The following is a 15,668-nucleotide window of genomic DNA, read 5'->3' as shown; positions in this document are numbered from 1 at the left end:
ATATATTTAATTTCGACTGGATGAAAATTTTGTTTGTGGTCGTCGTCGTCGTTGGTAGTGTGACCGAATCCTTAGGCAAAACATCATACGCTTATGTCAATTTGTATCGATAGCGTATTCTATTCCTTAGCGTTTTGACGGTTGTCTCGGCGCTCTTGTTATCTTAATATCACATAAAAACATGAAAAGTACCCAGCTGTAGGTTTTGAGTCCCATGCGAATGTCGAAATTTTCGAAAATTTTCAGCATTTACGGCTGTATCTTTTGATGCGTTGGCTTGTGAGTTCGACTTTTTCACATAAAAGGGACCGAAGACTTGAGTATTCGATATAAATTTCAGCTTGATACCAAAAACAAAAACATGACTGGATCATTAAATATGAATCAGTAAAATTAACAGCTTTTCAAATTCACGAGAAATCTAATAAAAATATTTCTGTAGCCTAATTTTTGTCATTTTCGAAGCCTAATTTTTTTTGGTAATAAAACCGTAGGAAACTTATGGCATCTAAGGTTAGACAACCAATCGGAGCCACGTTTGAGGCGTGGCACGAAAATTCGCGATGCACGTGAGTCTGACGTTGCCAGATACAATAAATTTGTTAAAATAATGCAGCAAAATATAAATAATACTTTATATTTTAATATTTTGGTCGGAACCGGGAGAACCGGGTTTCATACTATTCAGACCCGGTTCTCAAGATCATCAAAAAACCCGGGTTTACCCGGGTTTTTCGGAACCGGGTAAACCCGGGTGCATGCCCTATTCGCAACCAGTTAGCTACTAGCTGTTGTTATAACTATTTGAGTATGGTTGTTTGTCAATTGTCGTGTCCTTCGATAGTATAGACTTGTCTGGCTCCTACCGAGTACTAGGCGAGCAGTGGATCGAGGCGATATCACGTTACGCGGTGGCTGTTGACACCAGCGCCTGATTAATATTTATGATACGACTGAGCATCTCGCATGGCCGGTTCGCTTGCTCGATGCGAATTACGGCCGTCCCGCTCGCACGCACACTATCATCTCATTACAAATAGAGATAGCGATCGCAGCTAATGTGCCAAGCGCTGTTTCAAATAAACGAGTGTGAGTAAGTGCGAATGAGAATCCCAAATCTTCATAATTTTACAAAGTTTTGTTTTTGCCGCGCGTTTTTTGAGGATTTCAAAACGAGTCTTCGAGGTCATTTTTAATCGAAAACATTTGCTTAGTATTGAAATTAAATTGCCCATTAAAGTGATAACATCACCGAGCGCGAAGGTGTGCGATTAGGTTCTGGAAACATCTTGTTTCCAAGGGACCTAGTGGCCATCGGAATGGTCGTGAAGGCGCAAGTATGTGGAACAGGGAGGGCCGACTGCTCGAACCTGACTGTATCGAGGTAACCCAACCGGACAAACATGACTGACATATAATAAATCCACAGCCTACACACTTAGGACTTTTTGCAATAAAAATAATAAGTAAAATATGGTAAAATAGCAGATCTACTCTGCTGTAAACTCTAATAGGAAATATTAAGTAGTCCTCATTCGTCGCTGCTATTGACGTTCTAAGAAAAACATTGTATGTAATTACTTCTATGTAATTACGCAGAAATTAAACACAATAATGTCTGGATTCTGGAACAATGGCGTTTATGTTCATTACAATTACTCATTGAAAGTTATTAGTCATTTAAATACAGTCGTTTGTCTTTAATTGAAGCGCGTCCAAAAACCGCTCTCGTCGTAAAATTAATTTGTCGTCATCAGAATGAAAACAAAATATTTTTTATTCAAATAATGAGCACTAGATTATCTCTACAATAAAGTAGAGATTTCCAAATAAAAATATTTTAAACTATTTTTGTTGACTAACATTTTCTTTATGTGCGCTGCCATAGCCGGCCGGCGTTCGCGGCACTGCATCCCAAGGTCACGTTATCGTTCTGGCGACAACCAGCCGAGCCGGGCAATTTTACCAAGCAAATTATACTCATTATACTGGTGACATTAAAACAAATTATATCTATACTTTTTATATGAGATATCCCGTACAATAGCGCGACACTATTACGATCATCTTACAGGAACTCAGCAATCTTGGCCGACGCAGACTATTATGACCGATTGTCGCTCCGACGTATGTCCGCGCTCAGACCAATACTGCAATATCGTCTCAAATCAAATTAGCGGAGTGTTTACATTTTATAAATAGAGCGCGTTCACGTGGCGCCGCTTTAGAGATAAGCGTCCGACGACTCGGCAGTATCACTCACCGTGAGCTGTTAACATCCTCCGCGATGGGCTACTGGTTTCCTTCGTCACACTGTCACTCGAGCGAAAACTAAAGCACTCACAAACGGCGCACTAAGTTGAGCGACACACGCGAAGACTGCACAGCGCGACACCCACGACTAGAATGCGGGCGAGACGAGCGCGGGACGCGGGGGCAGGGGTCGGGAGCGACACAACTCATACGAAGGCGCGATGGCGACAACTGCGGCCGAGCGCGAGCGCGTTCGCCTCCATTGGTCGGCGGCCAGGTGACGTCACGGCGCCCGGCCAATGGCCATGAGAACGGAGGTTCGCGAGACGGCCGCTGGAGGCGCTGCCGGTGAGGAAGTCGCCCGCCCTACAGAGCTTTCTTCAGCTTGGGCGTGTGCTTGCGGGCGGAAAATGACGACAAATTTTCGTCCATTAAATATGCATAATAAGTTTCCTTAGGAATAACGAATACACAATTAAGCAATTATTATTACTTCGTTTTATTTATTGATGAACAATAAGATGTTTTATGGCAGTATTCAACATATTGGGTGACTGCCAGATGAGGTTATTATACCTATGGCGTACATAAACAACACAATAAATCACTGTTGAACGAGAATTGAATGGTGTCAGCGGGGATTAATTAAACACATTATTGTTTTGTCGTTATGGGACTTTGGAACGATTTTTTTATTAAAGTTTAATAAGTTTCTATTCAGGTATGCTTTCAATGAAATGACCTCAGGAATGTCTGAAAGGAAGTAAGTCAATAGACGTGGTAATAGTTTCTGTCATTAGAGAGTGCTGTAAACAAACCCCTTAGTGCGCCCGAGGGGGCGACAGCTGTCTCCAGGCCTCACCGCTCGACCATTGAACACCCACGTCGGATTTCATAACAATCACGCCGATTCACATAAATTGAACTCTATTACTTTATTTGAGAGCACAATTTGCAATTGCTTGAATTATTCTAGACTGTGTGGAAGTTTGAATTTGAAAGAGGAACTTTTATTAAATTACGAATAATTGTGCTATTATATTTGTCTAGTTTAGGTACCTTCATAATATATATGTATAAACGTGCGTATATATTGAAAAAGGAGTATTTTATGAATTAATTTAGGTCTACAATCTACAGTATATAAAACGAAGATATTAATACATATAATATGTAGGTATTTTAATTATAATTGATTGCATATTTGCATTGCATAAGCGTACCTCATAAAAAGTCGGCTTTGGATTTTTTTTTGCTTTAATAATTAATTCTCTATTGTTTTATTTTTAAAGAGATGATTTATTTGCACAATATTGAAACGGATTTTTTCAATATGTTTATTTTTACATCCAATCTCGTAGATAACTTATTTTATTATTATCCATAGTGATGGATTTATTAGGCTAAAGGAGAAAGTTTCTTGGGAGAAACCTCATCAAATTTAATGAATGAAACCTAAAGTTTTATTGCGATGTACAAACACAACTATTCTTCATTAAACCAACGAGAAATTAAGTAGGTACCTAAACGTAGAACGAATCTTGGAAAACTATTTTTTCTTGTTCCAAAAATACTTATCAGCAATTGCCATTTGTTCAATTTAAAATATTCAATGTAATAAAAACAAAGAAAAAATATTTGTATAAGATTCTACACCAATAGGTACACATTAGTCAAACAATTCGAAAATCTATATTTTCATTTAGAAATTTTACAACCGTTAAACACTCCATAATTATTATGTATTAATAAATAATACTATTTGTTATAACTGTTTAATTAAGTTATAGAAACTTATGTTTTTACAGTAACAGCCCTTGAAATAAATCTGTCGTCTGATAAAGACCCTTGTTAGCTTAATCACATCCTAAATAAATAATAAACGCCTATAATAAGTCACATTTATAACAATTAATTAAGACATAATTATTATCTATACTAATACCTATTATAAAGAGGAAAGGTTTTTATGTATGTATGTATGTATGTATGGTTTTCATGCATAAACTACTGGACTAATTTTGATGAAATTTGATAATCTTTAAGACCCTGAGAAAGAACATAAGCTACTTTTTATTGCGAAATATGTACCACGGGCGAAGCCGGGGTGGACCGCTAGTATTTTATAAAATAAATTCATTTAGGTATTAGAGCACCAATTAAAGTCTCAAGTATTAAATAAATGAAATCATAAAAGTTTAAAAACAAGATAGAAAAAAAATGATTTAGTAGATAACTATTATTTTCTTATACCTACCTAACTACTAACTTTTTGTTTTTTTGAAGTACTTTACGATTTATTTAGCATGTAAACATGCAAGAATACAAAGGTATTTCCTGATTTAATATCATTAGATTAATTTGATTTGAAGTTAATATTATAATTATCATTGAGATATACATATATGGAGACGACACCGCCTACATCACTGATGTTCCGCCAAAAAACCGCTCAACATACGACATGTGGCGTATGTTGAGCGGTTTTTTTTAATGGTTATAAAGTGAAACGCATCAAATATGCCTTCGTGTGTTTTACGATATTGCACAAATAATACAAATAATACGGAAATGTGCAAAGGAATGAATTTCATCGGTAAGAACCTAACTAGATTATAATTTTTAAAACTTAGTTAGAGCAAAACAATGGCGCACAGATTTTGTTCGTGGTGTCTCCTCCATACGTATAGTAATATTATCTCAATGATAATTATATAAATTGTATGCGTAGATATAAGTATTTTTTGTAAACGGAAACCAAGATCGTATTATCATCTTGGAATGCTTGCAATATTGCAATTTTTTACTAATATTATCACTATTTTATATATTCCATGAATGTCTTAGATTAATCCAACTTAATAGTATAATGATTTATGACAATAAGAAGAATTCATAAGGATATAAGGAATATAAGGCAGCTACATTGAATTTAGAAACGGAGAATTAATTTACATTGATTGGTTTTGATTAAAATAAGGAATATTTAAGTAAAAGATTCAATATAAAATGAATTATTAAAGGAAAAACTCTACTTTAATATTGTCCGATATTAATTATCGTTTAGTTTCTATCAATGCTATATATTCTTACTTATTATATATATTAAATGCTCTGCCCTATTCCTCTTTTCTAACTTCTTTCCGGTTGTCTGAAAGAAATCGCTATTTGAGACCGCCATTTGTTTTAAATTATAATTAGATTAAGTTCCTATTTAAGTTATTTCAGAGCAATAAAGTATGAATAAATAAATAAATAAATGCTCGGAAAACGGTATTGCAGAGAAGAAGTCATAAAATGCCAATGTGATCATTAATTACCTCACAAAATAATTGAAATACATAATGCACATATAAATTCATACATCAATAATCATTTGTCCTAATTGATGAAAAAGTATTTTTAACGACCAATAAAAGCGGTCACATTTAAGGACAATTCTCAATAATTAAGTTGATCTTACATTTAATTATGATAATAAATATTGTAGAGCGAAGGCCGTGTTGTAATATTGTACATTACAATTACAATCATGACTGGTTACATAAAGTAGAATATTAAATTTTATGTTTATAATATAACTACTGTGTAATATTGAAAATTTCCGCATTTTTTCCCAAATGTTTACTCTATATGCAGATAAGGCAGACGAATTAAGTAATTATCTAGTTTTTTTCTAGAATTTGCCAATGCTTGTTTAAAAACAAGCATACTTTGTATATAGTATGTTTTGTATATTAGTACTTCATCTATACTTATAATAAATCTGTAGAGAGGCCAATTCTGTACATGAAATATATTTAAAAAAAAACTATGAAGGGGTGATAAGGGATCGCTACTGATGCCAAAAATGCAATAAGTAAAATTTTTGTCTGTCTGTCTGTCTGTCTGTCTGTCTGTCTGTCTGTCTGTCTGTATATTCGTTATAGAAACAAAAACTACACGACGGATTTTAACCAAATTTGGCACAATTATTCTTCATACTCCTGGGCAGGTTATAATAAAAGAATCATGTAAATCGATGTAGAAACACCAAAGTTATACATGAAAATATACGCTATAAGTCATCGCGCGTGAATACAGAATCATGCCATAAGGATTATTTTTGTGTATCAGTTGCCGCGTTCGACGCGCTTCGCGGCGGGAGCTATAAAAAGGCGGCGGGTCTGTACCCGTTTCGCGTTGTCACGGCATCACGTGTGAACGGCTGAACCGATTTCGATAATACTTTTCTATTATATTCCTTGAAGTACGAGGATGGTTCTTATGTAGAGAAAACGTAAATATGTACCACGGGCGAAGCCGGGGCGGACCGCTAGTTTTTAATAAGAAAATATCGGTAAGTACATAATACTTAAAACAAAGAATTACAGTTACAAGACACCTTTCACGTTGCATATATAAAAAAGCACACAAAAGAAAACGAGTTATATACAAGTGTTTACAACTCGTTTTATTTAAGTACATAATAAATGTATACTATACTAGCGGTCCGCCCCGGCTTCGCCCGTGGTACATATGAAAAATAGATGTTGGCCGATTCTCAGACTTACCCGATATGCACAGAAAATTTCATGAGAATCGGTCCACCCGTTTCGGAGGAGTATGCAGACTAACATTGTGACACGAGAATGTTATATACAGGGTGTACCAAAAAGTAGTGATGAACGGAAGCTGGGAGGTAGAGGACCTAGAGGGCTATCCGAATAACCCCCATGTATGTTATGCGATTTTTCGTATTTTCGGAGTTATGACGTTTTTTTCAATTTTTCACCTATCGCCGAGTACGATGATATTTTCACTCATGCTGACGTCAATGATTGCGGAAAATGCTTGATTTTTTTTGTGTGCTAAGCTGAAAGATAGGTCAATTCAGTATGGTAACATTTACTATCGTTAGATCTTTGAATGGAATAAAAAAAAGAATTAAATGGCAAGAAAGATAAAATTACCCAGTATGTTCACCACTTCAAGGGCCCGTAAAAAAATAAAATCACATAAAAAAAGTTTTCCGTTTGACTTTTAAAAACTTGCTCTATCTATCAGATAGCTACCCTGAAAATTTCATTTTATTATTCAGAAGGCTTCAATCGAAAAATTTAAATCTAAATGTGGTAAGTGCAAAAATTGAATTAACATGATGATCATTAAAACCAATAAATAGGTGTTTAATTACCAGAAATTCTTAAAATAACCCCGCTGTTGCTCAATGCAAGTGCGACATCACTGTAAAAAGTTGTCTTTTAAATGTCTGAATGCCCTTTTATCATTTTTAATGGTTTCTTCTGCTACTATGAATTTCCGGGTTATTTCTCCAAATTGTGGCATTCTCTCAAGTAGCCGAGGTCTTTTTAGTATTCCCATTGAAACAAATCAATGGGGTTTAGGTCGAGGGACCGTAGAGGCCAGGCTTTAAGGCAGGCGTCACCGGCGCATGCGCAGGCTGCAACGACCAATCCATCTTTCAGGGTATCTTTGCCCTTTAGCCTGGCCTGCACGGTCCCCGGACATAAACCCTATTGATTTTTTTTCGTGGGGATACTACAAAGACGAGAGACTGCCACAATTTGGACGAAATAACCCGGAAATTCATAGTAGCAGACGAAACCATTAAAAATGATAAAAGAGCATTCAGACATTTAAAAGACAACTTTTTACGGTGATGTCGCACTTGCATTGAGCAACGGCGGGGTTATTTTAAAAATTTCTGGTAATTAAACACCTATTTATTGGTTTTAATGATCATCATGTTAATTCAATTTATGCACTTACCACATTTAGATTTAAATTTTTCGATTGAAGCCTTCTGAATAATAAAATGAAATTTTCAGGGTAGCTATCTGATAGATAGAGCAAGTTTTTAAAAGTCAAACGGAAAACTTTTTTTATGTGATTTTATTTTTTAACGAGCCCTTGAAGTGGTGAACATACTGGGTAATTTTATCTTTCTTGCCATTTAATTCTTTTTTTATTCCATTCAAAGATCTAACGATAATAAATGTTACCATACTGAATTGGCCTATCTTTCAGCTTAGCACACAAAAAAAAATCAAGCATCTTCCGCAATCATTGACGTCAGCATGAGTGATAATATCATCGTACTCGGCGATAGGTGAAAAATTGAAAAAAAACGTCATAACTCCGAAAATACGAAAAATCGCATAACATACATGGGGGTTATTCGGATAGCCCTCTAGGTCCTCTACCTCTCAGCTTCCGTTCATCACTACTTTTTGGTACACCCTGTATAAGATATTAACAACAAACTACACATAATATATATTATGATGGTTTGATTTCATTCGCTAAAATGACACGCAAATAATTAAATAAAGAAAACTATAACCAAATTGTTTCAATAGGTAACTTTTACATAAGCCTGTGACGAGAATAATTATTATTATCACATTTTAATTCGTCCACCTGTTTTAGGAATATTAAACTTACAGACATACAAATATATATTATATTTCTCTTATAATATTGTCTTCTTTAGAGAAGAATATAAACTAAATTATAATTTATAATATTATCTTAACATAAGTACCTAGTTTTGCTTGTTGGTTATATTATTGCATAATTATTGTAATACTTTCAAAAATATTTTGGAAATCAAAGTCAGAAACAATTAAACACAATGAGATAAAATGTGATTAAAAATTACAATGAAAGCAACTGACTTTTTAAATTGCTGTTTTTGGCTCTGAGGTCAAATTGCATTAAATAGAGCAACTTTTTTTAATTATCTCATGTGTAAGATATACTTTATATACCAAATGTACTGAATCAAAAAATTAAAGATAAGCACAATTAATATTTTTATTCCGATCCGATGCTCAAAGATTTAAATCTACATTCTCACTAGGTATTTCATCAAAATTTAAAAATTAACTAAAAAGAGATGAATAATGTTAAAAATCAAAATACAAACGTACATAAATTACATGGAACTGTAAATTATATCTCTACATAGAGTTTACAGCATATTGAGTTTCCTATTTTGGATAGGTATACGTATTACGTAGCGCGTAGGTACCAACTAGCTTTCCTCCTATGGATTCTTTCGTTCACTCCCCATACAAATTTTCACCATAATTGTTCTTCTTAAAAGCTTAATGGAAATAAATTGTAAGCTCTCTTCAACAATTGTAATACTTAATAATAAAATGTATTTTACTGTCAAATCTATGTATAAATGTAATTCGATACGCGAAAACAAAATTAAATCTATCTATAGAGGATCTTAATCCTTTGTACAATTAAGCAATCTCTTAGGATTCCCTTAACGATATGTGAACGAAATGTCACGTTTTCAGTGATTATTACCAAGCCTGTAAGACGCCAGAATCCGAGTAGTTTGGTATGAGGCTGGTCTATTTTCGTCCGCTTCCCCTTGACGGCGGCGCGTGCGCACGGCAGTATTCGCCCAGGAGTTTAATGCACTTAAATCGTTTTGTACTGAAAGTACTTTCGATAAAGTGAAATCGAAATCTCTAGATTTAGTTTATGCACTTTCAGACAACGTTATGTCTACATTATGTTATGCTATATGCATTCTACCTAAGTATCTATAGTTAATCAACCACGCGCGTCATATAAAGTGGGTACGTGTAGAACATTAGTTAGATTTTCATGAATTACAGTTGTTTTTTTGTATTTAAAAGGATTAATGTTTAATATAATAATGTAAGATTTATATTGGATTTGTAGATAATAGAAAGGGATATTGCTATTTAAACTGAAACAGCATAGTAATCTAATTTCCAACTATTATTATGATCGTTACTGAAAATACAATAAGCTCCAATATAATTCACAAGTAGCGAGCTGCGAGTATTGTGTTGAATATATGAGTAAGTTATATTACTTTTCATCAAGCATAGAGTAGCAGATAATTGTTATTTTTTTTTCAGGATAATGACGGTAGGTACATTATTATAAAATAGGTACCTATGAACTAAACCGATGTGTAAAACTGTCTATATACTGTGATCTTGTTTAATAGCCATACACCGATCATGTATCTATACTAATATTATAAAGAGGAAAGGTTTGTATGTATGTATGGTTTTCACGCATAAACTACTGGACCGATTTTGATGAAATTTGGCACAGATAATCTTTAGACCCTGAGAAAGAACATAGGCTAACTTTTATTGCGAAATATGTACCACGGGCGAAGCCGGGGCGGACCGCTAGTATAATATAAAGGACTTTAACGTATTAATTTTCCATTTAAAATTAAATATATAAATGGAAAATTTTCAATTTCTTGATACATATATGTAGGCACTATTATCAACTCTCAATACAGCTGTTATACATATATTTATTTATAGAAAAGTATATTGAAAGGGAAATTAGCGGTCACCTGATGGTAACCGATCACCGCAATCAATGTCACATCAATACCAGATACCTCGAGAATGTGTTGACGTCCTTTTAATTAAGGCGCTTTTCGCGAAGGTTCCATTATTTATATATTGGTGAAGGTACGCACACTTTGGAATTATACACTGATGCTACCTGACTTAAAACCTTTTTATCTTGACCACCTATAACTAAAATTTATTAATTACTAGCGGTCCGCCCCGGCTTCGCCCGTGGTACATGTTTACGTTTTCTCTACATAAGAACCATCCTCGTACTTCAAGGAATATAATAAAAAAATAATTATCGAAATCGGTTCAGCCGTTCTCGAGTTATGCGCTTACCAACACATTTTGCGATTCATTTTTATATATAAGAAGATTAGCTACTAGCTTTCCACCCGCAGCTTCGCCCGCGCAGTCAAAGAAAAACCCGGAGATATAGTTCCAGTTCCCGTGGGATTTCCGGGATAAAACCTATCCTATTTCCCGGGATAAAAAGTAGTAAAATGTCCTTTCTCGGGTATCATAATATCTCTATACCAAATTTCATGCAAATTGGTTCAGTAGTTAATGCGTGATTGAGTAACAGACAGACAGACAGAGTTACTTTCGCATTTATAATATTAGTATGGATTATTACATAAATAAATTTTCTGTCTCTTTCACTCTCAAGTTACTTGACGTAAGAAAGAAATAAACGTTAATTTAAATATTGACTTTACCCACTTCGACGCAAGAATTGAACTCTACATTCAACGCAAATATTCCAACAAAATTAGAATATTATTACACAAAATACCCCTGAGATTTAATTGTAATAATAACCTAACTGAGACGTTGAAACGATTCGTATCAAGTTTCATTCACGTCGTTATTTTGCAAACAAGCAGCTGAAAACAAAATACAGGCAGAACGTGACTGCGGGTTAAGTCGTAATAAAAGCCTAGAACTAATTATAATGTTGCAGTTGCCCTCTGTAAAGGAAATACGCAGTAAATACAACAAAATACCAAGTACTTCCTAAGTCGAATAATATAATATGTTATCGAAAGAGTAAGCGCGCTATTTTCAATATCATCTTAGACTGTTCTAAGTAGATACCTATGATACTATGTATCGTAAAATCGTTTCGTGGATCATTCAGATAATAATAAATAAATATATCAGGATAATTTTCACACACGGCACAATCTGATCCAATACTAAGCTTTCGCTTATGTCATGGAAACCAAATGGCTAATAAATATACAAACCTTCATAATTTTAAATCAATACTTAAGTATACAAATAATAAACACCCAGACACAGAGCAAACATCTATGTTCATCACACAAATATTTGCCCTGGGTGGGAATCGAACATACGACCTCTGGCTTGGAAGGCACTACTAACTATGGTTTAGTTCACCGGCAGATGATTTGTATTAAAGGTATTTTATAGAAATATGTGCATTCATTTTTATTTGCCGTGCGTAAATACATTCCCAAGATATTTAATTCAGAATAGCTTAATAAAAATGCACAGAAAAAGTTTTTAAAAAAGATAGGTAAGCACATTTAATATGCATCGGATCCGAAGTAATAACAAAAAATACAGTCTCCGTAAAGATTAGTGCAATGTGTTGCGCACTCTTAAACCTTTGCCTTTGCATTGGAGTCTCCCACAAGGTGATATGAAGATCTCATTAGACTTATCATCCCAGAATTTTAATGCAATTTGTATCTTAAAACAAATAGCATAAGGTTCAATTATTCATAGCTGTTCACATGATAATACGACAGGATGTTTTTTTGTGCTAGACCCACGTGGTGTACCACATGTTAAGGACCATCGCTGGAAGACTATCCGGGAGATAAAGTTAGATAAAATACTACTTTGTTTACTGCGACGTTGTTCATTTTTGAAGGAAAGAAATTTTGTTCAAAATTGAATATAATGAAAGTGATTGTATCGTGTTACATATTTCGATGTTTTTTTTGAACGATAAATTACACAAAATGTGTTTATGCTCTTTATGTATTTTTCCGACAGAGTGTTTTTGGTATATTTTAAATACAATTAAAGCTTCAATGATTCATTCGCAATAATAATTATATAAAATGTAATGGCAAAAGTCAATGAATCAGAAATTCTCATGACGACGAGTCGCTGTGACACGTGTGCCACATGTGTACCCCCTCAGGACCTACGTTACCTCACCCCCTGTAAGGGAGCAACTGAAAAAATGGGACCAACACCACACCGACACAACACTAGCAAAAAATTATTCGCTACGCACACCACATAAGGTTCAAATTCCCTACAATTAAACTGAATTTATGATATTGACACAAATGGTCTTATAAGAGGATTTTTTCAATAAATTCTATTAGTTCAATGACCTAGTTTAACCAGGGTATATTCTCCTGATTATAGTACCGTACGAAATGTGGACGTTTCCAGTTTAATAAAACAAACAAAGTAAAACTAAAACTATCGTCAAGATAAGTGAGATGATAGATTTCTGGTTTTACGCATGAAAATATTCTTAATCTAGCATCAGATGTCAATCAATAGTTCGATAAGATATGAAGATATTTTCAGGCACTTATAGAATTCTACACCACGGCCACAGTTTCAGTTTTGTTATCCTAAGAATAATCATGTGGTCATTTGTGTGTATAGGGTTTGTACTCACTTGTGGAGTTCTCGGTCAAACGAGCTATCCACAAGTCAGAATAGCACAAGGAACAGTAGTTGGTACGTTTAGTACGTACTATGAGTTCTATGGAATACCTTACGCTGGGTCTCCTGTAGGGACCAATAGATACAAGGTAAGCGAAATCTTTAAAGTCAAGTATTAAAACTTAAACTACTAAATACTTCGCTCAATCAAGCTATTTAATCCGCGTTATTGAATTAATACATATTATTTTTTTGTAAATGAGAGATACTGAATATCTGAATCAAACACATCAAAATAAAATCTATAATATGCATATTGCATATTCATATAAAGATAAAGATTTGATTCGACTTGAGTTTTATGACATGCGTGTTTACTTACTATTGTATATTCTCATTTAATGAACAAATCACAGGAACAAATATATGTCATTTTTTAAATATATTTTAATTCAGTACTAAGCCATCGTTCATGTACCTATCACGGAATTAAAATATCTTCTTCTTCAACAGGCTCCAAGTGATCCGCCAGTATTTGAGACACCATTTATTGCAGACCAGAAAAACATAAAATGCGTAAGACCGTTAAGATTTGGTTACGAAGGAACGGAAGATTGCTTGGCATTAAACGTTTTAACGCCAACACTCAATCAGACACAAGGCTTACCGGTTATGGTTTGGATTAATGGAAGAGAATTTGATAAAGTTATTGATCCAATGTTTTCCTACGACAATTTCCTAGAAAAGGATGTTGTTATTGTGAAACCAAATTATAGAGAGTCCATTTTTGGATTCCTGTGCTTGGGAACGCCTGATGCGCCTGGAAACGCTGGTCTTAAAGACATAATTGCCGCATTACAATGGATACAACAAAATATTGCTGCATTTGGAGGGGATCCAGACAATGTCACAGTTTTTGGTCACGGCAGTGGAGCTGCATTCGTAGATCTTTTAACACTCTCTGAGATGTCCAAAGGTCTTATACACAGAGCTATATCTCAAAGTGGGTCTGCTATGGCTCCCTGGGCAGTCTCTAGAGATAATTTAAAATATGCAATTAGTGTAGCTGAAGCGTTAGGCCATAGAATAACGAATTTGGAAAATTTAACAGACGCATTTCGACGAACCAGTGTATCTGCACTAATGGCAGTGATAGGGGATCTTGAATTAACGGATAATTCGCTTGCATTTGCACCATGCTTGGAAAGGGAAGTTGCAGCGGATGTTAAGCCCTTTTTGACAAAATCTCCATACGAAATTTTAAATGCTGGAGAACAATTAGATATTCCGTTTATAACCGGATTTGTTGATGTGGAGGGCACTATAAGAGCTGACGAAGCTGTAGAAGAGGAGTGGTTGGCCAAAATGCAAGAATCATTTACAGACTTCTTACAACCAGATTTAGGTTTTGAAACTGAGATAGAGGAGGAAGAAGTTGCTGAGATAATAAGAGAACATTATTTCGGTAATAATTCTATTAACATGAGTACGGTCGATGGTTACCTGGCATACCACGGTGATACGTTGATACTTGTATCTGCTATAAGGGAAGCACGTATGCGAGTTGCTTCAAGCAACGCGTCTGTATATCTTTATCAGTTTTCTTATAAAGGTTCTCTAGGTGGAATATTTCAAGGTCCCCTACCTATTGACGAAGCGGCTCATAATGAGGAATTATCTTATCTTTTCCACGAGGATATTGCGGATACAACTACAATTATAGATCTAACGATCATTGACATACTTGTAGAAAGATGGACCAATTTTGCTAAGTCTAGGTTTGTATTATTTATTATGATACTTTCATGAGGCAAATTAACTTATTTCATATAAATAAACCTTTATTATTTCATCTATTTTCAGTTTACCGAGTAGTGAGACTTCCACTGTCGAATGGACACCTGTTACTGTTAATAACACATATTTCTTGAGAATCCTTGATGATGAAGAAGTTAATAGAAATGAAGGTGGCTCGTTAGATATTGTGTTAGAAAATCCGCATCCAACAACTGTGGCATTTTGGCAAGAAGTTTATGATAACTACTTTGAAGACGCCAAAGCGAGATGGAGCATTCAAGATGATGGTGAAGAAATTGATGATGGTAGTGGTGATAATGGTGAAGGAAGTGGTGATGCTGATGATGGCGAAGGAATTGATGTGGTGGATAGTGATGGTAGTGGTAGTGGTGACGGGGGTATCACGGAAGGTGGTGATGAAAATGCTAGCGACTCCGCTTGCGCATTGATTGGCTATACTTTTGGTATAGTTATACTATTTGCCATATTAAACATGATGCACACTTCCCTTATACTATCATAGTTTCATAAATTTAAGATATGGCTTTGATGAATTTTGTAAGAAATTCTTACAAAGCACCC

At 34.7% G+C, this 15,668-nt stretch overlaps 2 protein-coding genes across 7 annotated transcripts in view; one reads left to right on the top strand and one right to left on the bottom strand.

Annotated features, from left to right (window-relative positions):
- Mef2 (myocyte enhancer factor 2) overlaps window positions 1-2,480 on the bottom strand; it is a 58,776-nt gene extending 56,296 nt beyond the window's left edge. For all 6 annotated transcript variants that reach the window (XM_090102544.1, XM_090102547.1, XM_090102548.1 and 3 more), the window contains exon 1: window positions 2,264-2,480. The gene's annotated coding sequence lies outside the window, so the exon portion shown is untranslated. The remainder of the gene's footprint in view (window positions 1-2,263) is intronic.
- An 11,418-nt stretch (window positions 2,481-13,898) lies between these two features.
- Window positions 13,899-15,668, top strand: LOC149907541 (carboxylic ester hydrolase-like). Its single transcript, XM_090103343.1, has 2 exons — window positions 13,899-15,067; window positions 15,153-15,668. The coding sequence occupies exons 1-2, from the start codon at window positions 13,962-13,964 to the stop codon at window positions 15,607-15,609; spliced, it is 1,563 nt and encodes a 520-aa protein (XP_089959469.1). The 5' UTR covers window positions 13,899-13,961; the 3' UTR covers window positions 15,610-15,668.

The sequence above is a fragment of the Colias eurytheme genome, chromosome 6, assembly GCF_061535395.1.
Source record: "Colias eurytheme isolate Ceu_HAF_F1 chromosome 6, ilColEury1 Martin Lab GWU primary, whole genome shotgun sequence".
Lineage (NCBI taxonomy): Eukaryota > Metazoa > Arthropoda > Insecta > Lepidoptera > Pieridae > Colias > Colias eurytheme.
Note: the sequence above shows the minus strand (reverse complement) of the source record. Positions and strands in the feature narration are given on the sequence as shown.

What these genes read in the sequence shown, in the direction of transcription:
- LOC149907541 (XM_090103343.1), top strand. Translation starts at nt 13,962, where the DNA reads ATGGTTTGGATTAATGGAAGAGAATTTGATAAAGTTATTGATCCAATG. An exon ending in ACCAATTTTGCTAAGTCTAG is followed by an intron (nt 15,068 to 15,152) that starts GTTTGTATTATT and finishes ATCTATTTTCAG; the next exon opens with TTTACCGAGTAGTGAGACTT.